The following is a 24,126-nucleotide window of genomic DNA, read 5'->3' as shown; positions in this document are numbered from 1 at the left end:
TTTTTTTCGCTCAGGTGTTGTGGATTGCATTAAGGTTTATGTTGGCACTGTCCTAATGATTCAAGTAGGGGTGAGTAATCTGTCCAAACAAATAATATCACTGTCTGTCAAAATCCATGATCCTGCATTTTGAAATGCCCTGTAGACTATAGCCAGCTCTTCATTCATGTTGCTGCTTGCTATAATTCAAATTGCAATACTTACAATACGACCCCAAAAAAGGAGCCATGTGAAGTGATTTGTCCAATCTTATCGGCCACATTACTCTATTGGATTGTCGTGTATTGTTGATCTGCTAGTCAATGAGGTTATGTGAAGTTTGGAAACAGATATGAGGACATTAAATACCACAATCTCTAAGATTTAGCTGAAGAGTAGATTGTGGCTGCCTTCAAGATCAATCATGATCTAAAATTGTCAGATCGCCCACCCCTACATCCGAGGATCAACACTGTTCACTGTCTGCTCTTGCCAGAGATGTCTGTCAGGACGGCATTAAAAATGTCTCCCCCTTACATAAGAGATTGTCACCCAGTTAGGAGAACATCAGTGCTTGTCTTGTCCACAGCTCTGAGTCTTTACAAGAGACAATACAGAATTACTTTACATTCTCATACAGTGGTTTTTTTTTTTTATGTCAGTGTCATTAACATAGTTTAATCACTAATCTACAGATGCCCCAGTTTGGCAATATGCAAAATGTTGAGCTCACAATATAGTAAAGATACTCACAATCTTCAGGTTGTCTTTTTCTTGTCCAGTCCATACTAAGTAAAACACTTAAAAAGGCCATGGAAGCCACTGTGCCTAGTGGTAACTTGTAATAAGGTTATTATTGGTTCATGAAGGGGAAAAAAGAGGAAACCCCTCCTCTCTCACCACCAGCTGGAGGCTGGATAAAGATGAGCTTAAGTGCATCTTGTCTTTCTCCCCCCATGAGTAGCTGTCACCCTGCAGCCAAGAGTCTCCTGCACGCAGCTTCTGAAAGGTTAAAACCTCCCATTCCCTCCAGCTGCTTGTTTCTTATCCATGTCCATCTCCTCTGTAATGGATCAGAGCTCCTGGATCACTCAGAGACTCCAGCGGAGGAGAGTTAAGGGATTACAAAACCCTTCTATCAGCACGAACACACCTCCTAGCTGCAAAAATCTCTCCCATAGTGCCACTTGCTCTACCACTGTTGTGCGATTAAGACCCTGAAGAAGAGATGAGCGTTCACAGCTAGTCCATTATTTACAGCAATATTACATTCATATTCTTCAGCCACTGTCAGTTTACGCACACACACACACACACACACACACACACACACACACACACACACACACACACACACACACACACACACACACAGACAGGGGATTACAGTAGTAAGATGAGCCTGCTCTATTTGAATTTAGAAAAAGCAAGTTATAATGTTTGATACTGTCCAACCACAATAACTTATATTGCACGTTTTGTAATGTTCACACCAACTGTTTGACTAAAATAAACATTAAAGCTTAATGTCTTAAGTCTGTTACTAAGATAGACAGCTGCTGTCAAAGACGTCCATTATGGCGAGTTTGTAGGGACCCTTTTTTAAATCCACTCCTCCTGAGTAACAATACATGATCTTCCAGTGAGATTTATCATCCCAGTTGCCTCATTCTTTACAGCACCGTAGCACTTCATGCTCCTCATTCAGATGAGGACAGAACCAATGCTCTTGCACTGATCATCATTACTTTCCCAGCCAGTGATCAGCTCCGTTCCTTGGCCTACACTGCGTTCTGCTCTAGTAAGGGCGGATGTTCTTTGGGTTGCTGCTGTGGTTCGGGCGTCTGGGCCTGCTCCTCTTCAGGCGGCGGTGAAGGCGGAGGCTGCTGCTGTTCTGTTGGATCAGAATTTAGGATTTTCTTCTGAGGGGGCTGTGGTGATCTCACCTGCTGCAGCTCCGGATTGGGCATCTCTTTCCTGTCGCTGGGCTGAATCTCCAGAGCTGGCGTGTCCTTGCAGCAGAAGTACTGCTGCCAGATTTTCCTGAAGGCCGTGCGGAACTTCTTAATGCGGAAAGCGTAGACGATTGGGTTGACGGCGGAGTTGCCGTGGGTGAGAAGAATAGCGATGTAGAGGAGGACGATGGGTGTCTTGCAGTCGGGGCAGAAGAGTGTGATGCAGTTGATGATGTGAAGGGGGAGCCAGCTGATGGCGAAGAGAAAAAGGACCAGAGCAAGCGATTTAGCAAGATTCAACTCCTTGTCATAGTACTTGTTGGGGTCTGTGTGACTGGTGGTGAACTTCTTGCTGTTAAGTTGCTTGTGGATCATGTAGAAGATCTCTGCGTAGATGAGCAGCATGAACACCAACGGCGGCAGCACCCAGCCGAAGAAGTTGAAATACACCATGTAGTCCATGCTGATGACGTTCTCAAACTGGCAGGTGATGATGAGGTCAGAGCTGATGGAGCCGTTCTGCTGGAGGCGCTTCAGGTTGTTCCAGCCTAGCATGGGTGTGAGCCCCACAATGAAAGCCACCGTCCAGCATATCACCACCGCCACCCCCGCTCGCCGAGGGGTCACCACCCGCTTGTACCTGCAGGAGCAAACACAGCAGCATGTCAGTACTTTCTCTCACAGCGCTGTCAGGGCATGCATGCTCTCTTATTTGCTTACATTTTTCATGTTGGCAGTTGTTCTTGGGCTGATAAAAGGTGTGATTCATGAGAAAGAGTTATTGTTTAAAATACAAAGCACCTTGACGCTTTACACACAGCTCCTTGCAGCATATTTCCACTTGAGCAAGACAGTCTCTGCAAACCTTTATCAGCATACCTTGCCCTTTGTAGCTCTGCTGCTTTTCGTTGAGGGCAAAACTGAATTATAGTTCCTAAAATTGGCTCAATATTATCTGCTAACTTATTGCAGTGGAGCAGTGGACACAAGCTGCAGTACTTGGCTTCACAGGTTTGTTTTTTTCTTTGTTTATCTTGTTTCATGGATAAGAAGTAGGAGGTAACATCTTATCACTTCTGCTCTGTGACCAATTAATGACAAAGAGAGACTGATATTTACTGATGTTGTAATTGTAAGGGAAATATAAGCATTACAATAACCTGACCTTTGCCTAGCAACTCTGCAATTTAGCTATCACCGGTGCCATGTCTTGGATTAGTGTTGAGGGATGCATGTGTTAAGTTAGCGTCTGTGTTTGAGGCACAGCAAGAAGATCGTTAATCACACACCGAGCCTGAGAGCCCGGAAGAGATCAGATAATGATTAAACAGTGTGGGGGGGAAAAGGAGAAAATCAGCACTTTGTAGTGTTACTGTGAGGAAGAAACACAATGTCAGGTTAATGATTAACTAAAAATGTTCTACTTACTGGAACAAAGACTGTCGTAATACTGTAATTGTGTTTTGTACAAGCTCCTGGCCAATTTATGCAGTATATCATCTTAGATTTGGGATATCTTTGTATTGTGATATGGCATAAGGAGACACGTTGTGCGTTTTTGTTTTTTTCCTTTCCTTCAGTGTGTTATAAATGTTCCTGTGCATGTAAAAGATCTTGAAAGTTAAAAAGGTCAAAGTCTGCACCAACAGAAGCTCCTCACTCCCACAGAAAACACTGCTCCTGAAACGCCTCGTCAGTAGTCCCACCTTTAATTCTGTGACTTTGTGACATCACACTACGTCATCATGTCACACATTTGCATAATTTATGCCTAGCAGCTAGTTTGAGACTAAGAATTCATTTAGCACAGCTGCTTTGTTGTTGTTTGTAGTGCTGGCTTAGGCATGTGTTTGCTGACCAATCAGAGGAGACTGGGTATTCAGGAGGTGAGCCTTAAAGAGACAGAAGCTAAAACAGCGTTTCAGACAGAGGGGGTATACAGTGTTGCAGCACTGGACAGTATGAGAAAACTGATGTGTTTTTTAGCATTAAAGCATGTAAACCTACTCTAGTACTGACGCAAAATATGAACTTGAAAATTAGCGTTATATGTCTCTTTTAAAGGCTGCATTACAGTAAAGTGATGTAATTTTCCGAACTTACCAGACTGTTCTACTTATTCTTATACTTGCCTTAAGCCACTTAGTCATTATATCCACATGACTGATGATTATTTATCAAAAACCTCTTTGTGTTAATATTGAACATACAGATAGTCATCCCTACAACACTGTCGATGTCGATATCGAGGTATTTTGTTTAAAGTAATGTGAATGTGAATTGCTTTGTTGCCAAGTCCTAGCGTTTATGAAGTGCTGAGGAGATTTCAAAATATCGCGATATATTACGTTTTACAATTAGAGATGAACCAAAAAAGATTTTAGCGCAGATCGCAATAAGAAACACTCACAATAAGTTGATTGTGGTGATTTAGGATTACTTAATTTAGATTTCTTTTGATTGAATGTTTTCCACTAAAAAAAGACATTTGTCTTATCTGTGATGAAATAAAAATATTTGTTTCCCAACAAAATGTATGGTTAAAGTCACTCCAGTCTGTTCTAGTGCAATTTTAGATGTTATCTAATGGTACAGTATGTACAGTAGTTTTGGGGAAGAACTTTTCATTAGAAAAGAAAAATCTTCTTTGATTGATTTTCATGATTGATTAACAATTGCTGCACAATTTCGTACTGTTTTACTTACAGGATCTTTCTAACTAGTCACCTTTAACGCTTCAAACAGCGTTCTGGGGAACTTATTTCCTAAAAAGGACCTTCCTGAGTTTGAATTTCTTTTACAAAATGACATAGTGCACCTTTAAAAGGTAATTGTGGTATGAAATGTTAATATCGGCCAATGTCTAGTTGCAATATAGACTAAATATATCGCAATATTATTTTAAGGCAATATCACTGGCCCTGCTCACCCCTGATAACAAAAATAAGTTGTGGGAAGAGAGAACTCCTTCAGCAGACACCATTAAGCTGGGATAGTTTTATAGTTAATAAGACTCAGCAGTCAAAATCTTGAAGTCCTGATAAACTGCTATCATAACCCTGGAAGACGAAGCCGAGTCTTAGACAGGAGATTACACTTTGAGACAATTTTCTCAGACAATAAATTCCCCTCTTCTACAAGCTTATCTTTTCAGCCTCTCAGCACCGCTTCAGTCTTTTGTCTCAGCCTGGCATGATAAACCACTGGTGGTCCTGGTTCATCAAACACTAGAGAGGGAGAATGATCATCATTGACAGCAAATCTGACCTCTCTTTGAGCCCTTCCAGAAACACAGAAATCATCATTCTCCTGCACACGCCCCTACAGCCAAATGCACTAAATCTCTCTGTCACTTCACTCTTTCACACTTAATATCAATCTTGACGATAGAGGGACTAATTGAAGCTGCTGGTTGATCAGCCATGCTCTAGTTAGCTGTCATGTCAGTGCTGGAGAGTCAGATCTATACGCATATGAAGGGACTGGGAGGAGGGATGCATCCTGTGGAGTGAAACAAGACCCATGAGGGAATCGATGCAGGAGCACAGGAGCTTTCACCACCTTTCCTTATGGCTCAGGTGGTAAAAACAACATTTCACCTCAATTACCTGGTGGGGATCTTGACCCTGAGATAGCGGTCAATCGCAATAGCCAGGAGGGCCAGGATTGAACTTTGCGTGAGCACCAGCACCGTGCACGCCACGAGCAGGCAGCTGTAAAAGTGAGTTTGGAGTCCGATGCTGATGGTGATGGCCAGGGGGATGACGAGGGCTCCCACCGCAATATCCGCCAGAGCCAGGGATACGATGAAGCAAAACGTAGTATCTCGCAACGATTTATTAATTTTCACCGCCCAAACCACCATCACGTTCCCGATCACAGACGCGAGCGCAATCAGCACCTCCATCGCTATGTAGAGCGACTCGGCTGATAGAAGGGCTCCGGGCATCCTTGCAGATAGATGATTGTGTCCTTGATAAGAAGAAGATTGATTGTAGTGAGGCAGAAGAGCAGCCCCTTGGTTTCTTTTTTTTTGTGACCGTTTTTTTCAAATGAGCCGCGCGTCTGTCCGTTTCACGGTGCCCACGTATTTCTCCTAACTTGCAAGAAAAAAAAATCAATTTGGAAAAAAATCCAGTTATTCTGAGAGAGAGGGAGCTCGTTAACCAGCAGCATAAACAAGGATGAGGAGGTTATCCTTGTGGAGCAGGTGTTGTGGTCCGGCGGCTGTTGTGCGTCCCTCCTGCCTCCCTGTGCCCTGCGCCTCCTCCACTTGGCTGAAATCACCTGCTCCTGGTGAGGGCAGCATCCTTCCAATGCATGCGCTTCAATTTATCCAAGAGGGCGCTTCATCTTCATCAGGCGTCGGTTCTTCTTCTTCTTTCTTTCTTTCTTTAATTAAACAAAGCAAATGAGAAACTATCTCCTGGATGAAAGCGCGCGCAGTTTCAGCTCCTGCGCAGGCGGCTGCCCCCCTCTTCTCTCGCTCTCTCTCTTTCTCTCTCTCTTTCTCTCTCACTCTCGCTGTGCTTTCAGTAATAAGAATAATGCTGTTGCCCAAAATAGCTGCACGATTTTCTCGCCTCTTTTTTGTTCCTTTCACATGTGTTGTTTTTGTTTCTGTGAAATCTCCTGGTCTCACTCTCGGTTCCTTCGTCGTTTTCCACGCTGAAATAAACCAACGCCGCCGCAGCCCTCTGTGGGACTGTCCCAAGGAAGTCAGGTAGTGCAGAGGCGATTGCACTCACACCTATATTCTATGTAACGCCATGCACGCCTTTCTTTCTCCCACGCCCTTTCAATTGCTCATGGACCTTGCTCGCTTGTGCATTGTGCTGATAAGAGTTGCAGGTATAGCTGACACAAATAATAACAGATGAAAGAGGCACTGTAGTTTAAAGGGGCACTGTGCAGTTTTGGAGAGGAAATTCAAACTCAGAATTTGAATGATAGTGATGATAATGACACAAACTTTTTTTTCCCATAACTGAATAAACAAGCTGTTCTCAGAGGAAAATAAGGTCCCCAGAACACTGTTTGAAACTAGAATGGCGGCAGGGTCCGCCAAATATAAACAAGGTAAAACAGTATGAAACTGCGTTGTCCTTTAAGGTCAGTTTGTTTATTCAGCTAAGTCGTAAGGGACTGAGTAAACAGTGGAAGCACACACATCTTGTTTTCCTCCTTCATCGACACACTCTTCATTTAATTCAAAACACACCACAGAAGTACGCATCTGTAATACAAAAAGATATTCAGGTCATTCTAAATATATTCATGCGATTCAGACTTCAAAGAACTCCACGCTGAGCCTCAGGCCAGCCCCCATCCTCCAAACTAATAGGAAATCTATAACAACAACAAAACTGGAAGCCTGACTGATTGCATCTATTGATCAGACTTTTTAAAAAATCATCTGCAGCTTTCTAAGAGGTTTGTAAAAAAAATTATATTGATATTTCCTGCTTCTGACTTCTGACACAATAACCCACCCCATCGTTGTCTGGGAAACACACGCTGAACCTTGAGCAGTCAAGTGTTGCATGCATATACAGTAGTGACAACACTGACATCTCCCTTGCTGTGGTTCAAAGGTCAGCAGCACACAGCAGAGAGATCTCTCTTTTCACATCTGAGCAGAAATGACTGTGTAGACTGGATGTGATGGCGTCCCAGATGGAGCTCTGCTCACTCACTGCATCACATGTAATGTGGAAGAGACCGCAGGGTGGAAGTCCTGGATTTCAGCAGACAGTTGGCATGTGATTCAGAGTGAAACAAAAACAAAAAGCAAAGCAGGGTAGCACTGTGGTCAGTGTTCACAACAAGAAAGACACCACGTGTGTTGGCAGCATGGCCAAGAGTCAGCAGGAGCCCCGCTGAAGACAGCCTCCATCTGTGACCAGCATCACGGTCACAGATATCAGCGTGAGGTCCAGAGGTCAGCCAACATACAGTGAGGAAGGAAGCAGCCATATGGTCGGCTCGCAGTGATTGGCATCAGACCTACTTGTGGCACTTTAATGAGCGTGGTTGTAATGCATTGGAAATCCATCATTGTAGAGCAAATGGTGCGGGCGGACACACTTAGGCCGACAATTAAGTCAACAATTAAGAGAGAATTCTCTGTGGTTTCACTTCCACTTTCACTCATCGTCAAAGTTGCATTTCCTTCCTTCCTTGATGAGTTTAATATTTTGTATGAATTCCACCAATAGTTCAAACCTCGGTTGAGCGGAGCAAAGGGGTCAGGAAAGAGGCTTACTCCTTTTAGCAGCTTACAGACTCAGCAGAGAACACAGTCATGCTCATCATGGCTGTCATTATTGTAACATCCTGGAAAAACATAATCTATTGAACTTTGAGAGTTTTTTAAAATTCATAAATATGCTTGTTTTACGTATAAAGCTTTACATGGGCCTAACCCTGCCTCCTTACAATGAATTCACCTAACTGAGAGCTGCATCAGTACCAGGGCCACTAATAGAGGGGATGGTGAGGTACCTAATGGGCAAACTGTGCTATCAGGGTGGGGAAGTAAATGTTGGATTGACCTACCACTTGCGATAAGGGAGTGCCCTACATATCCCACAATGAAAGGAGACATATTATTCTCATCTTCAGATTCATAATTGTATTTTGGGTTACTACCGAGAACAGAGCAGTGTTTTCTGTGGGAGAGAGAAGATTCGTTGGTGCCGACTTTGTGCTTTTTACCTTTCAAGACCTTTTACATGCACATCAACATACAGTATATAAAACACCCCGAGTGTTCACTGAGGACATCACTGCAACTTGACAGTGTGTGAGATGCAAAACATTTCCTGCATCTCACGCAGACTTCCTAAAATAACTTAACTTTGCTGACTGTCAAGGTCTTTCAGGGATGAATTTTAACATCCCTGAAGTACTTGTATGACTTACAATTCAGTTTCACTGACTGCCGTGTCCACAGAGTAAAAAAAATAAAGAAATGCTTCAGTAAACTTTTGTCAGATTTTGCCATTTGGGGATGTGTGACCATTGGAGTGCAGAGTGCTTCATTTTTATCAGACATATTCTGCAGTTCAGTGCTCCTTTCCTACTGATTCAAAAATCAAAGCAGTTACAAATGTCCACAGTTTATATGTGGCCTTCAAAAACCCAGCTCCAGGGCTGGTGAAAAGAAAGCTGGTTAGTTATTAGATTGACTGCTTTTAACATAACCTCTTTATTAAGCATAGATAATTCTGATAGATGACAGAGAGAGCCACTAATGGGTGCAGGCACAGTGTGACGCCCTCACAGCTTGTAAAGCACATCAACCTTTTTGCTCTGACATCGCATGATTTATACGAAGGCCTCAGCTGCCTGGATGAACAAACAAGCGCTCAACCATGTCCATATTCAAACAAGAAAAGATCACATAGAGGCTTCCTCCCCAGTGTCTTGTCTGCTGAACTGGGTTCAAAAATAATATTGCTCAGTCATTAAAAAAAAAAAAGAGCCGGCGATGAACTGCAGTGGCGTTCTCAGCGGACTACTGAACCAGACGGCTACAACATCATTAAAACTGCCAAAGACTGGAGACCTCGTCCTATTAGCCAACCCTCCCTCCAGGAAAACAGTTTAGCTGTTTCAAACAAGGCCAGGGCCATCGAGGAATACAATTGCAGTGTTATTACAAGAGAAACTCGAGGAAAAACAACACAAGATGGATGGACCTGACTCAGCCATTGCTCGGAAGGTCTTCAATGAAAATCTCAGATAGGAGGCAATATAAGAACACTAAAGGACTCGTATGTATCCCCTGGACGATGGAACAGCATCCAAACTATTATAGCTGCTGGGAATGAATGTGGCCATCTGTAATTTACATGGAAATTCTCAACAAAGTGGTGCAGCCCGGAAAAACAGATACTTTCTAATCTCTTCCATGGAAAACTTTTGTTTCCACACAAACAGAGCCATTAACCAGGTAATAGTAAACAGCTTTACACAACAGAGAGTGAGAACACATCGCCTCAGGAATAATAGATTCAGCGGTGGAGGTCACTTTATAGATATGAATACTGAACATAGATTGCACAACAATTGCATTTGCCATTATTAAAATTTGACGTTATCCATCTGACCCAGATTTTGTGTTACGTTTCACAGCTAAGCTAGTTGGAGTTGTGTCTGTTGAGTCTCATTTTGGCTCATCAGCAGCACATAATGACACATGAAAAGTACTTCACTCAGAGAAAACAACCTTGTGAGCACAGTGATTTTCCTGTAAGAGTTCCTCTTAGAGCTGCCAGCAGGATGCCCCACGTCACCATCACCTGCTCGAGACTCTCAGTGTGCCGGGGAAATTACCCACCACGTCTCCTCAGAGCTTGAGCTGACAGGGTGAAAATGAAAAATGTCAACAGCTAATCCGGCCGCTCGCTGTCTCGTATAATACAAAAAGCCGTTCCGTGATCAAAACCCGGATATTTTGATGTGTGAGCCGGTCAGTTTGGCCAGCTGATGATGTTTTATCAAATAACATTCTTGACTAGCACAGCCGCAGCCAGGATTTTAGAAACACTAACAGTTTACTTAAATGATTCATTAAACCATTCATTTATATATTCTCTTGGTAAATGTGAAACAACCCTGTTTTTCTTTTTTCTTTTGTTGTTTTCTATGTCACAATTGCTTTGGCAAAGTAAATTTCCCATGCCAATAAAGCTCCACCTAATTGACTTGAAAAAAATACTAAATCCCCTTATTGTATTTAAATTTTAGCTTTGTTCAAAATAAGCCTTAAGAATGTAGAAAATATACAAATAAATTGATCACTCAGGTGACAGGTGTATGTTACTTTTCTGTATTTGTTACTGTTATTGTCATAATGGTATGGCTGTATTACAATTAAAATATAAAGTTAATTAATTTGTTAAGAGAGAGTAAAGGTATTAATTGTGTTATTTTGCTTATTTACCTTTCTATTAATGACCTGATATGCCTATATGTTATGGCATATGGCATAAGTGTTCTGTTTCCCTCCTGCGTCTCTGTGCTCCTCCACAGCGAGAACGTATTTAATTGAGGACCAGCGAGGGATTTAAAGGTTTTAACAAGCCAGCGTCCATAACTTGAACACATGTCATATTATTGCCCCTGATAAGGGGCAAAAATTAACAGGTCCACCCGGGGAGTTGAGTTTTCATCACAGCTGATTGGAGCCGGAGGCGATAAATACCTGTCACTAATGCAGAGTCAAATGACGGATGCCAGATCTTAGTAGGGTTTTCTGTCAAGTGTGAAAGGGGTAAATGAGCTAAAGCCAGGAGGTGATTAGCCAATAAAGACTGGAAACAGGGAGAAAAGCTAGCCGGGCTCTGTCAAATGGTAACAAAATCCACCTACCAGCAGCTTAAAAAGCTCAATAATTAAACACATTATAACTCACATTCATTCTCAGAAACACAGAAGTGTAAAAATGACACTTTTCAGTTTTGTACTGATTAAACAAACAAGCTATAATGTGTCAATTAGTAAGCTTTAGAGGTCCTTGTAGGTGGGTTTTGTCACCTTCGGATAGAGCCAGGCTAGCCTTCACCTTGTTTCCAGTCCTTATGCTAAACTAAGCTAACTAGCTGCTGGCTGTAGCTTCATATTTACTGTACGGACATAACTCTCACCAAGAATACAAATAACCATATTCTCAAATTGTCAACGTATTCCTTTAACACTATTCCTCTTTATATATTTGTATGGAAAAATAGGCTACCATGCAATATAATAATATAATCGTATAATCATGTTTTTACAGATTCTCCTTTCGGTGGTTCCCCAATAGTTGGAGCGTAATGGGATTCCCCGGTGTATTTTTGTCTCTGTATATGTATGAGTGTGTGTTTGTATGCCTGCTGAAATATGAAGAGGAGGTCCACTCCAACAGAAAAGCTAAACCCAAACCACAGGCTCCCTAATGCAGCTCCAGGGGAAGAGTGCCTCCATGCACGTCATCTGACACCAGCCCCAAATAAGATTACTGTGCAGAAAATACTGTATCTCCCACAGCTCTTCACTCCCCAGCAGCGAGTGGCACTCTGCATCTCACAAAATATCAAGGTTAAATTTATAATTCGCACCTTGCATGTTGACATTTGCATGATGAGCAGTTGATCAGGGTGCAATATCTGCTGCTCCCCCAGACAGCATGACAGTAAAATGCTCTCAGCAGCCCACACTTATCATAGAATTACATGCAGAACTATTTATGGAAAAACCCACTACCTGTTTTCATGCAGGTAGGTGAGCAGGCTTTACTTTGTGTCACTTACTGTATGTCTCTTAAATTGGCCACCATGAGCCCAGTATAGCTGATGTTAACAAAAGATTTATGATTATTCTCAATTTCTCCTTGTGGTTGTGAACATATTAAAGGCCTCTGGATAATGAGAAGGAATATTAAATGTCTTTTCCCCCAACATGTACTCCCATTACAGCTGCATACTGATAATTGGAAGCACTTTGACAGCATGTACAGTAATGTATGCCTCCCATGATCACAGCTTGCGAATGAAATATTGATGCTCTATATCATATCAGCCGTTGATTGCAAATTTCTAATTTGTAAACAAAGGTGATAATTAGGGTGTAACGGCATACTCTGCATATGTGCTTATTACAGCATAAACAAGTCCCACACTACACAATTAGATTACTCTGTATTCAGAGGAAGTGAAGGAGTAAAGATAGACCTGAATAATTATGGTTTTCAAAACACATGTCAGCATTTCTCTTTGAAATCAGGCTCTTGTTCTCGTTCGCCTCGACAGCTCTGAACTCTCCCGGCTCAGTGTATAAAGGCAACACAGAGGAAACTGGTGGAGAATCAGTGAAAGGGAGAAAGAATATAATTAGATAGAGGAGCAGGAGGAGAGAGGCATCAGTTAGGGCTCTGCGTTGCGACGAGACAGATGAGAGAGGAGATGAAAGGAAATGGAGGGAGAGGTGGAAAAAATGTGTGGCTTAATGACAAAACTCTGAATCTAATATGTTTAAGAGGTGTGGTCAATCCTGAATCAAAGGACCTGATGTGGCCTCTTGTGCATTTATCGCTTCAGAATGTGTCTTTTAAGTCCTGGCTGTTGTCGGCCCACTTTGCTGTGATGTTCCTTTTGAAAAGACGCTTTGGAAAAGCGAGTCCTGGTGAGTACAAGAAAACTGGGTCAAATGTGTAGTTTCGACTCTCTGTGGAAGAGGACGTTGAGCTCCAGCCTCGGCTTCTTTGATGTTGGCTCGGTAAATTTTAGAGGCTGTCAGGATCCAGTGTTGTAAATGAAAGAATTAATAATCAAGTCTAATTCTTCAGCAGGATACACCAAGACGCTCAGTGTGCATGTCTGCATACTAAAGACTGTGTGTTTGAATTCTGGATGCTCATAATCATCTCTGTAGCACACAATGAAACTGGGCTGGGACTGTGGATCTTGGTTTATCATGCACAGCAGTTTGCATGCCATTAATCAGACTCTGACATACTTTGGGATTGATGCAACATAAACAAACATATTCTAGATGCCGCTGATTAGATGAGCGGGAGGCATTTCATCTCCTAATTTATTCTGATTTCTCTAACATGTGTGCCTCGGTGTTTGTCTAATTGTCTTTAGCCTCTGTCATGCATAATATAGTGACTGCCCACAATTGCTGTGTTCTGTAAATTCTCAAAACTGCGTTGATTGACCGAAGGCGGGCACCGCAGTGTTTGTTAAATGAGTTCTGGTGAGGACCTCAAGCGTTTGCCTAAGTAGATCTTATGTTTGTTTGTTTTTTGCAAAAGACTTGCTGGATGTCCAAAATGACAATGGCCCATTACTTTTATTGTGCAGATTCATACTATTTAATCCGGTCAAACACCGCCATTTTTTGTCATGTCAGTCATCGTAGTATACAGACGCAGTAGGTTCTCTTTAACATCTGTATGGTGAAGCACCAGGCTTTACATTAACTCCAACGTAAACCACTCCAAGTCCCAAGAATGGTGCTGGTTGAGGTTAAGCAGTGGGTCTCACACAGGACTTTCTCCAGAAGACTGGGTGAAACCAAGCATAAATCATTTTTTCCAAACCTAACCAAGCAGATTTTGTTTTCATTCTCATTTTTCACATTCTTAAAGCAATATTATATAGAAATTGGCATTTTGTGCAATTTGACGCCTCCCACAGTATCCTTTTGCTTCTGTGCATCAGTAGGATTAAGTCCTTCTTTCACACTTTTTACACCATGTCAAATCCCAGAAACATATTTTCTACTTATGCTTCTTATTCCTCTAAAAGTCTGTATCATCTGAGTGTGTGTGTGAGTGTTATTTAATTGTACTTTTCTGTATTTTTCACAGAGCTCATGAATGGTCCTCGTGACTCTGTGGGCTTTTCCTCCCACAGTCCATGCGCATCAGTTTAAGTTAATAGGCAACTCTAAATTACCTGTAGGTGTGAACGTGAGCGTTAATGGTTATCTGTCTCTATGTGTCAGCCCTGTGATTGACTGGCAACCTGTCCATGGTGCGCCCCACCACTCGTCCAGTGTGAGCTGAGATTGGCTCCAGCCTCCCGTGACCCTCTAGAGGATAAGCAGTTATAGCAAATGGACTGATGGATGGATGTACTTGCCTCACAGCTTTCCATGAGTGAGACATGTTGCACAGTCTAAATAAAACAAAGCCCACCAACAACAACTTTTGTGGATTTGTGGGTGTAAAGAAGACCAACCTCAGGGCCAACATCTGTTCCTCCCACAGAATAAATGAGGCAGGGCACTTGTGGTTCAATGGATGTTTGCTGCATTCACATTGCATGCCTCCCTGCATGGCTTGCTGCAGCATTTTTCCTATTCACCACCTCTCAGTCGTAAGAATGCCCAGACTGAAATGTGGAGCAAAAGATATGTTAGACAGAGTTATGTGGGTCTTCTAACACTTTTGAAATATCCAGCAGATGGTGTAAACACTGTGGGCAAGACGGCATCTACTTACCTTACCACCTCCAGCGATGACAAATCTCAATGCATGAGACACTGTGATTCATGCAAAAAGCAGTCTGCCTTGTCTTGTTTTGCTGCTCCTGTTATCCAGATAAAACTGGAAAATATAAAAATAGTTGGTCACACTTAAATGATATCCAGAATTTTACCTCAGCTTGGCAGTCACAGTTTACATGGACGCACTTCACAAACCAATACTGTATTTAATATTGGACAGCCTCAGGGGGAAAAAAAACATTACCATCTGTAATGCTTTAAAAGAAATAACCACTTGAGTTAGAAAGAAGGAGGAAGGAAAGGTTTGTGCAAATTGTTTCACCCAAAGATCTATTTCTTCCCTGTCAGTTTTTGTTATAGCATGTCCATCCCTTTCCCTGAAAGAGAAACAGAAAATTGATTTAAAATGTCCTCTGCCTCTTGCCACCCTGAGTTCCTTTGAAATCATCCTAGGAGTAATAGTTTATTAATGAGATAAATCCCTGCACTCTATCGCCACTTGCCATTTCAATCTAAGAGCAATATTGCAAATGAGGGAAATTGTTGGCGATTCTGGGATTATAAAGCAGCATTTGGAGAGTAGTGTGTGTGTTTTTGTTTGCACAAATGGGAGAGCCAAATATTGGAGCTAAGACAGGAAATAATTATAGCAATGTGAAATGCATTATTCTTGCCTGCATGCTGGAAAGTGCCAGGCAGTTAAAAGAGTTCTGCAATGGAAGCGTTTCTGTCACTCGGCGAGGGGATAAAATCCCAGTGAGATATGAGGATGAATTATTAACATTCAGAAGAGAATGAGTATAGGCACCATTTTAGTCAGTCATTTGAATTGTCATGATTAAATTATCAAGGCAATCATCGGTGTAGTGCACTGTGCCCTGCATCTTTAAATTGAAATAGACTTCACTGGTTTAGCTTTGATGGGTTTAATGTAAGCAGGTTTTCACGAGATTTTAAAGCACAGAGCAGTTTAATTGAGGAGGCAATGAAATGAGCTTTCATGTAAGAGACTACAGTGCAGTTTTAGAGCTCAGGGTCTAAACAATCATGTAGTTAGTCATCATAGCCAGACTCTCTTCACTGATGTTGAGTTCAATTTTGACTTTTATATTCTTCCATCCATCCATCCTTTCAAAACAAGTTAATCACAATTAAATCAATGAATCACTCCATCTATTAATCATCCATCTTTCAAAAACCAACAAATCTATCCATCCAACAATCATTCATTCAACCATCATACATCCTTTATCCTTCCTTTCAAAAATCCATCCATCCATCCATAAACCAACCAACCAATCCATCCATCTATCCATTCATCCATCCATCCTTCATTCATCCACCATCCATCCTTCATCCTTCCTTTAAAAAAAAATCAATCCATCCATCCATAAGCCAACCACCCAACCAACCAACCAACCAACCAACCAGCCAAACAACAAACCAACCTATCCTATCCAACGATTCATTCATCCATCATCCATCCACGCATCCATTCATTTGTTAAAAAACAACCAATCTATATATGTATCCATCCATCAAGCAATCCACATATCCCTCAATCCATCCATCAAGCAATCCACCTGTCAATCCATCCACCCAACAAGCAATCCATCCATCTATCAAGCAATCCATCCATCATCCATCCAACGAGCCATCCAACAAGCAATCCATCCATCAAGCAAGCAATCCATCCATCAAGCAATCCATCCATCCATCCATCCAACAATAATCCACCCAACAAGCCATCCATCCATCTATCAGGCAAACCATCCATCATCCATCCAACAAGCCATCCAACAAGCAATCCATCCATCCATCCATCCATCCATCCATGACTCTGATCCTGGCTGATATGTTCACAGTTTAGGCGTTCTTATTGCCATTACCAGCCATTAATATGTATCAACACATATGACACTATGATAAATTGATGCGACTGTGCTCCCCACTCAGAGGGTACAGTATACATTCAGTATGTTGTTGTCCTTCTTGTATGTACTATTTCCATATGCAAAGTGCTCCATGGCTTTGCATATTGATAGGAAATTCTCTCTGATTACTTTTTGACCCAGTGACCCTCACAGTGTATGTGACAACCATGCAAAAGCTCTTGATTAAATTCTTTGTTCGGAGCCAAATGCATTCCATATGCACTGGTGTATGCACCCTTCATCATCCACCACCCTCAATGATCCACCATCCTCCATCATCCACCGACTGCCATATGGGAATTCAAGTTTGTTTCTATGGCAACAGATATCAATGACGGGAATGATACATTTTAAAATTTTTGTTGGAGAGAACATTTGTAGTGTTTAGTGACATAATAATGCATACAGACTCAAACTCACTTAAATAGCCACACAGTAGACGCTTATTAATTGTAGGGAAATGAAGCTGAATGTTTTAGTTCACGGTGGAGAAAGGCAGTGGAGGTAGACACCTAGAAAAACAGATGAGACTGCTTTTGCAAAACCACCCAGAGAGCATTTTTCCCCTCATTTGCCCCAAATCCTTTTAACCCAGGCATCCAGACCATGGCTGCAAACAACTTAACCGCCTCAGCGATCCAAGTCTATTCACACAGCGGTGGAGAGACTGAATATTGCTTGAGAAAATAAATAAAGTGAAAAGTAGATGTGGCCCTCTGGGATCAAGACCTCCTATTTGCAGGTGTATATGGGACCATTAAGGACCAGATGGACCGTGGGTATAGGAATTGTTTTGTGTGTGTGTGTGTGAGTGAGTGTATGTGTGTGCGTGTTTTAGTGTTTAATAATAGCGCAAGACAAATGATAAGACATGACAAGGCAAGCAAGAGAAACCACAACAAAGAAGAAGTCAGAAATACATATACGCTGCAGTAATCATCCGGAGTAAAACTGAAAGGATATAATTTGATTTCTTATTGTACTATGTACACAAGTAGGCATATGTGTGTGTATGGGAGTTGTGTGTGAAAGGACAGAGTGGGAAGAGAGAGAGGGAGAGAGGACGAAAAAAATCTAGGGGGCATCTTTGGTTGTGTCCCAGGAACAAAGAGGCGTCAGTGTGGAACCAGGACAGGCAAGGACAGCTGAGTCCGGCCAGAGTTTTATATATTTAATTATTTATTTATCCATCTCTGATTTATCCCATCTTTCTTTTACCTATGTATCTATCAGTTATGGTTCAACTTTGTTTTAATTTTTAAGTTTTTCCCCATCCTTGCTTTCTTTGCTTTCTCTCGCTCTACACCACCACCAGACCACTAGGAGGTTTCTGGCCTGATGCAGATCAAATCCCCTGTAGAACAGCTCCCATCACTAATGAACCTGTTTCCAACTTTCCATGTGAAAATGAAAACCAGCCCCTCTTTCATCATGCTCTGCCATAGTTTTCCCCCCTCAGAAGGTGACATATGTAAGAATTTTAGTTGAAAACATTCAAAAATACATACATGCGGTGCCCTTTTTATTTTTTTCGCCCCTGCCCCTCAAACAATCCGAGTCCACCACTGGTTACACTGGAGATATGTTTCCCCTGAATTTGTTTTTAGTATTAATTCGGCAAGTGCCACTTCTTATGTATTGCACCTTTAAATCCCCCTCAGGTGCCAGGAGAATCGTTGGTTATCGAAGTGGTGGAGAGATTAATAATATATAATTGAAGATAGATAAATAACAATAACAAATCAGTAAATGAGTAGAAAAATAAATGAGACAATAAATAAATAAAGAGAGGAGGTTCTCTGTAATTCTAATTTGTATGTTTGTGTAGGGTATGCACATGAAGATATCTGTGTATTGCCATGCTTGTGATGTGGTAGAAATGGGCATAAACTCATAAAAGGATTGTTGGCTTCTGGGTTAAAAAGTGCAGAATTGGTCAATAAATGTGAACCGATGTGGAAAGAAATTTAAGTGTTTAACATCTCAGGGTTTAGCTAAATTGACTGTCCCTGAGAAGAATTACATTGGCCTTTCCTTCAATTGACATTTGCTTTTCCGGTGGCTATTGAATCGCTCATGCTTCATTACGCTGAGCTGGAGAGAGGGAGTTTATCAGTCGTCACAAAGTTCTGCAGGAATGCAGTAAGGGCACTCCTGTACTCAAAACCAATCACTGTCAGTGCTGGCAACAGAGAAACTGCTGACTGACTCAGTGTTCCTAAAGCTGAGGTGTTAGAAGACTGTGAAACAGCCAGTGGCATTTTCCTGCTCTATTAGCATATTCATGTGCAAGAATTGATTCTGTTTGACACAACTTGAGCACACACAAGCTGCAGCTGCAACCTCAGGCTTTGTGCTACCTTATACGATACTTTACATTTTTAAACAGGAAGAAATTTTATATCTATTGGCACAGCAATGCAGAACAAAACAAAACTAAACACCGACTATGACAACATCTGCCTACCTCGCTATAAATGTTGAGACCATGGCAGTGAGTAAAACGTCATATATGAGCCTGGTGAGCTTGTTTCTTGGGTGCCAGTGTAATATACCCTCCATAAATTAGTCCACCTATACGCAATACTTCTCTGGGTAATGAAATATCACCCGCCAAAGTAGTTTTCATCAAATAAAGACTGACCCCCTCAATCACGGACTAGCAAGGTCACCACACATTAATTATAGCTCAGGGTGATGGAAAGCCTTGGAAGAATTTTGGTTTGAAACCTTTATATGCACATAGAGCTGATTTCCTATAAACACACACATAACTAGGAGGGCACTCCAGGGCCAATAGTCTACCCTTCTATAATGTGCAAATCTGAGAGCAAAACCACTTTATATGTCTGGACATACTCCCAAAACTAATAGGATTATGTCAAAATATGCTTGTGCCTAGCCGAAACCTCAATTTGAATGTGAGTAACAGTTAGAGCTGGGCAATATATACTGTTAATACATTGTAATCATGATATGAAACTACATATCTTCTTAGATTTTAGATATCCTTATATTGTGATATGGCATATGTGTTGTCTTTTCCTGGTTTTAAAGGCAGGAAAAGTGATGTGATTTTCTGAACTTACCAGACTGTTCCACTTGTTCTAATACTTGTCTTTACCCCCTTAGTCATTATATCAACATTATTGATGATTATTTATCAAAAATCTTATTGTGTTAATGTCTATGAAAGTACCAACAGTCATCCCTAAAAATTGTCACATATTGGATTTTGCTGCCCAGCTCTAGCATTCATGAAGTGCTTTTTACATTTCAAAATATCAAGATATATATCGTCTATCAAAATACAGCCTAAAAATATCATACTACTACTTTAAGGTCATATTGCCCAGCCCTAGCTACAGTATAATCAGTATTTACGTTTCCATAGCCACACCTTAGTTTGAGAAAAAAGCGATGTTAAAAGTTATAGTGATATTAATTGTATACAATCATAACATCACCATTACTTCTAACAACAGTCTACCAGTTCTACCATTAAACCACTGTCCCAGAGTGCTCCATAACAACTGCTTTCTGTATTAAGTTTGAGCAACTACATGTGCCTGCTATCCCAGAGGATTACTGGTACCAGTGAATGTGATATTAGAGTCATTGTATTTCTACAATAGCCTATGTTTCGTCACTACAGAATTTACACAGTCCAATTGTTTCTGCAAACCACTGTAACAAAAAAAACCCCAAAACCCCCCAAAACTATCACATTTGTACGTGTCATAGGCAACATACCATATTGACATTTCAACAAAATACATGTCATATCACGTTGATGTGGTTATGACCTGACTTTCATATCAGGAGGTGGTGGGGATGGTGATGGAGTTACAGTTGAGAGTGCTGCTGTTTATGGCGACCAAACCAAGTGGTTTCTGTGCCAAAACTTAACCAGGTCACACACCAAATAGAAATCTAAAGAAACATAAAGACGCAAAATAAAGGAAACGGAAATTTTCAATATATCTGTAGTTTTCAGAAACGTACATTGCAGACATTTCGGCATTCTATTCCTATGTCCTATTTTATTTCTATGTCCTATCTCAATGTTAACAAAAATGAAAAATAATTTGTGTATATGCCACTGTGATACGGGTCCGCTCTGAATATAATGGGTTCTTTCTTGGACGAAGCTGTTCTTCCCTGGCAATGGAAATCAGGACAGTAGTTTTTCCATAATTCTGCTGACAAACAAGCAGAACTGAAAACACAACCTTCCTGGCTTAATAATTAGCTTATTTCAAACATCTTGCAAACTCACACAATTCTCTCCACAAAACAAAATCATCAAACAAATCCTCAGTAGATGAAATGAACTTCAAAGTCTGTCAATCTTTTAGCACATTTTAGCCTCAGTCTACAACTGGGAACTGTCAGAAAAGCTTGTCTGTGGATCTGAGATAATATCTTTGTTCTTGACATATCAATAAAGCAATACAAGCCTTTTTTATTTGCTGTAATGTTAATAAAATCTGGAAGTCACTAAAAAAAACCTCATAAGTTTGTAAGTCAGAAGCTTTTCTGCATTCTGAACTAACTGCGGGTACTGAAGCGTTTTTTCTCTAAGATGAGAATCTAGAGAGTTAAATTAGTCAACGAGAGATTAATCAAAAATATGAATTTCTCTTCCCATGGAGAGCAGCTTTCATAGTAACTTCCAGAGATTTATGGCTGCTTTGAAAATGGGAAGGTCACTGGCTCCCTTCAGGACCCAGCAGCATACAGACTGCAGTTTGCAGATGTACTGACATTGTATTATAATGGCTGAGAGATCTCAGATAACAATAAGGACCAATATTCTCTTGTTAAAGTTTCGCCTTGACACTGTTCTATGTCATGTTCAGTCCCTCCAGGCATTTATACGCAGCCTGTGATACTGTAAATGTACTGCAGAGGTGTATGATACTGTTACTGTAATGTCATAATAGTCACGTGTGTCAGTGTGAGAGATGGATATTTCATGAAATACATTTCAATTCAAACATACTGTAGTTTACAGTTGTGGTTCAGGGAGGCAGATACGGGAACTGGACAGTGTCCCTACAAATAATGTGCAGTAAAATAAACATTCATGAAAGAAACTGTTATTCAGTTTTCTCATTTCCTTAATTTCCCTTGATTGTGTCTTGCTGGACTGACGCCATCACAAATGAGTTCCAGAGGACTGTATGAACTGTGGCACTGGTCACTGTTTAAAAACTGAAGGATTAAGTTAGTTCACATGATGACTTCCACACAATCTAACTTGATTTACCTCATGTCAAATTGTGCATTTATAGAAATGACTTTATGACCAGCAACTCTACAACAAGAGTAGATTACAGTAATTAGCTTTGTGGAAATATGATTGTTTTTATTGTGAATCAGGAAATTGTTATAGTGACTTAACTATATTGTCTTGAGGCCATAGTTTGTGGTGCTGTTGTATTGGACTTATTTACTTACTGCATGGCTGTTCAGATAAACTTTATTACAGTGAACTGGGATTTTTACTATTCAAGTCTCTGTATCTCAGCACCTCAGGACAGGTGACAATTAAATCTTTAGACATATTCACTGTTTCCTGATGATGAATCTTAATGGTTTACTGTCTCCTGCTCTACTCTCCTCAAACACTACTTTCCATTTGTACACAAAAAGTATTCAAATCATTAGACATACAGTTAATCCGTGTATTTCTGGGAGATATGACCATAAAATAATATTGCGATGGTTTTAGGCAATATTTTACTCTAGATTTTATTAATTGTGGTGCTGAATTGTATTCATTTTGTTTTCATCTCATGACAATGTTTTAAAAGGGTGATTTATGAATACATTTTGTTAATTATCATCAATTACATTTGATCCCACACTTCAATTCATTTATTCAGTATGTATAAAACCTATTTTATAGTGTGGTTTAATAAATATTGCCGCCTCTAGAAGCCACCAGTTGGCTTTTGCAATTGTTCGTCTACATCAGTTTTTTGGGGAGTGGGTAGGTGGAGGATATACGGGTATTCATAAGTATTTTTGGAGCCATATTTCTGCCAAACAGAGAACAATTAAGATGATCTTTATTTTAAAGATGCCCATTCATCTCATGGAAAGCATCCGAACCAACACACACTGTGTTATATATAGCCTTCATATATGTTGTTATTATCAATCATAAAAGCTTCGTTGGCATGGCACACTGTGCAGTGCTCTGTAAGGAGGAATGAACTTGTCTCGGCTGAATTCATATTATATGGTTTACGGACAAATGAGAGCACATATTTTAACACGCACGTGCACACACACACACACAAACACACTCACACACAGATGCTGGGATCCGGATAATCCCGGTGTTGTTAAGATGTCTGCTGGGATTCTTTGATGTGGTGAAGTCTACACAAGCATCAGCGTCCTCCTCTGAGTTTTTAAACAAGAAATGGTAAAAGAAGAAAGCATTAATCTCTGTTAACATTGTTTAAACATAACAAATGAAGCATACGCAATGTCTGTCAATCACAAAGTTGTGATTGTATAGAGTTTTAGAAGAGAACTTCATTATCTCATTGTAGATGCACATGAATAATAAATGCCAAGGTCAAGGTCTTTTATCAATTTGCTTTAAAGGATCTCCTGAAGTGTCTCGGTCCTTATCCAAGGACAGGACATTGGGTTCATGTTTCTGCATACTGATGACATACAGTAAATAACCTCTGACAAATAAACACTGTGACATGAGACAGTGAACACAGGTTTAACCTCATGTTTGACCCTTAATACCAGCCATTTTTTTCACTGGTAAATACCAGGCTGTTGCCTCCATCTTACGACTTAATAATGCTGCATATTTCAAAATCAACGACAAGGTTGTAAAGAATGACTAGGCAAGGCCAACGGCATTTTCTCTTTTAAATGTAGTTGTGTCTAGCCATGCTGACACACACTTGACACACACATTCATGTCCCTCTCAGGCTGAATTGTAATCATTTTGGTGTTTCCCTGTCTTTTCACCATCATCAATCCAAATTTTAATTTGTCCAGCATTTGGTTTATGACCAAACACCTGCAAAATTTCTGACTGTCCCAGTATACAGCTGTAGTTGGTGTTAAGTGCTAATGTAACATGGTTATAATGCTTCCTTGTAACTTAATAAACTTAACATGTAAACTTAATGTAACCAAACCTCAACCATGACAGTACCAGATCGGAAAAAACACATGATGGAACAGTTTTTGAAGGCAGTGACAAATGGTATTA

General features: G+C 40.7%; 1 protein-coding gene across 2 annotated transcripts in view; it reads right to left on the bottom strand.

Annotated features, from left to right (window-relative positions):
• Positions 1–616: 616 nt before the first annotated feature.
• adora1b (adenosine A1 receptor b) overlaps positions 617–24,126 on the bottom strand; it is a 55,662-nt gene continuing 32,152 nt past the window's right edge. Inside the window, exons 2-4 of one of the 2 annotated variants that reach the window (XM_073470884.1) lie at positions 14,932–15,036; positions 14,669–14,821; positions 617–2,574 (exon numbers count right to left, since the gene is read on the bottom strand). In XM_073470884.1, the coding sequence (XP_073326985.1) occupies positions 1,761–2,574; positions 14,669–14,781 (927 nt within the window). In that variant the 5' untranslated portion in view covers positions 14,782–14,821; positions 14,932–15,036 and the 3' untranslated portion in view covers positions 617–1,760. Of the gene's footprint in view, positions 2,575–5,542; positions 5,884–14,668; positions 14,822–14,931; positions 15,037–24,126 lie in introns of those variants that run through there. The other variant, XM_073470883.1, reaches the window with a different exon arrangement.

The sequence above is a fragment of the Pagrus major genome, chromosome 7, assembly GCF_040436345.1.
Source record: "Pagrus major chromosome 7, Pma_NU_1.0".
In the NCBI taxonomy this organism is placed as follows: domain Eukaryota; kingdom Metazoa; phylum Chordata; class Actinopteri; order Spariformes; family Sparidae; genus Pagrus; species Pagrus major.
Note: the sequence above shows the minus strand (reverse complement) of the source record. Positions and strands in the feature narration are given on the sequence as shown.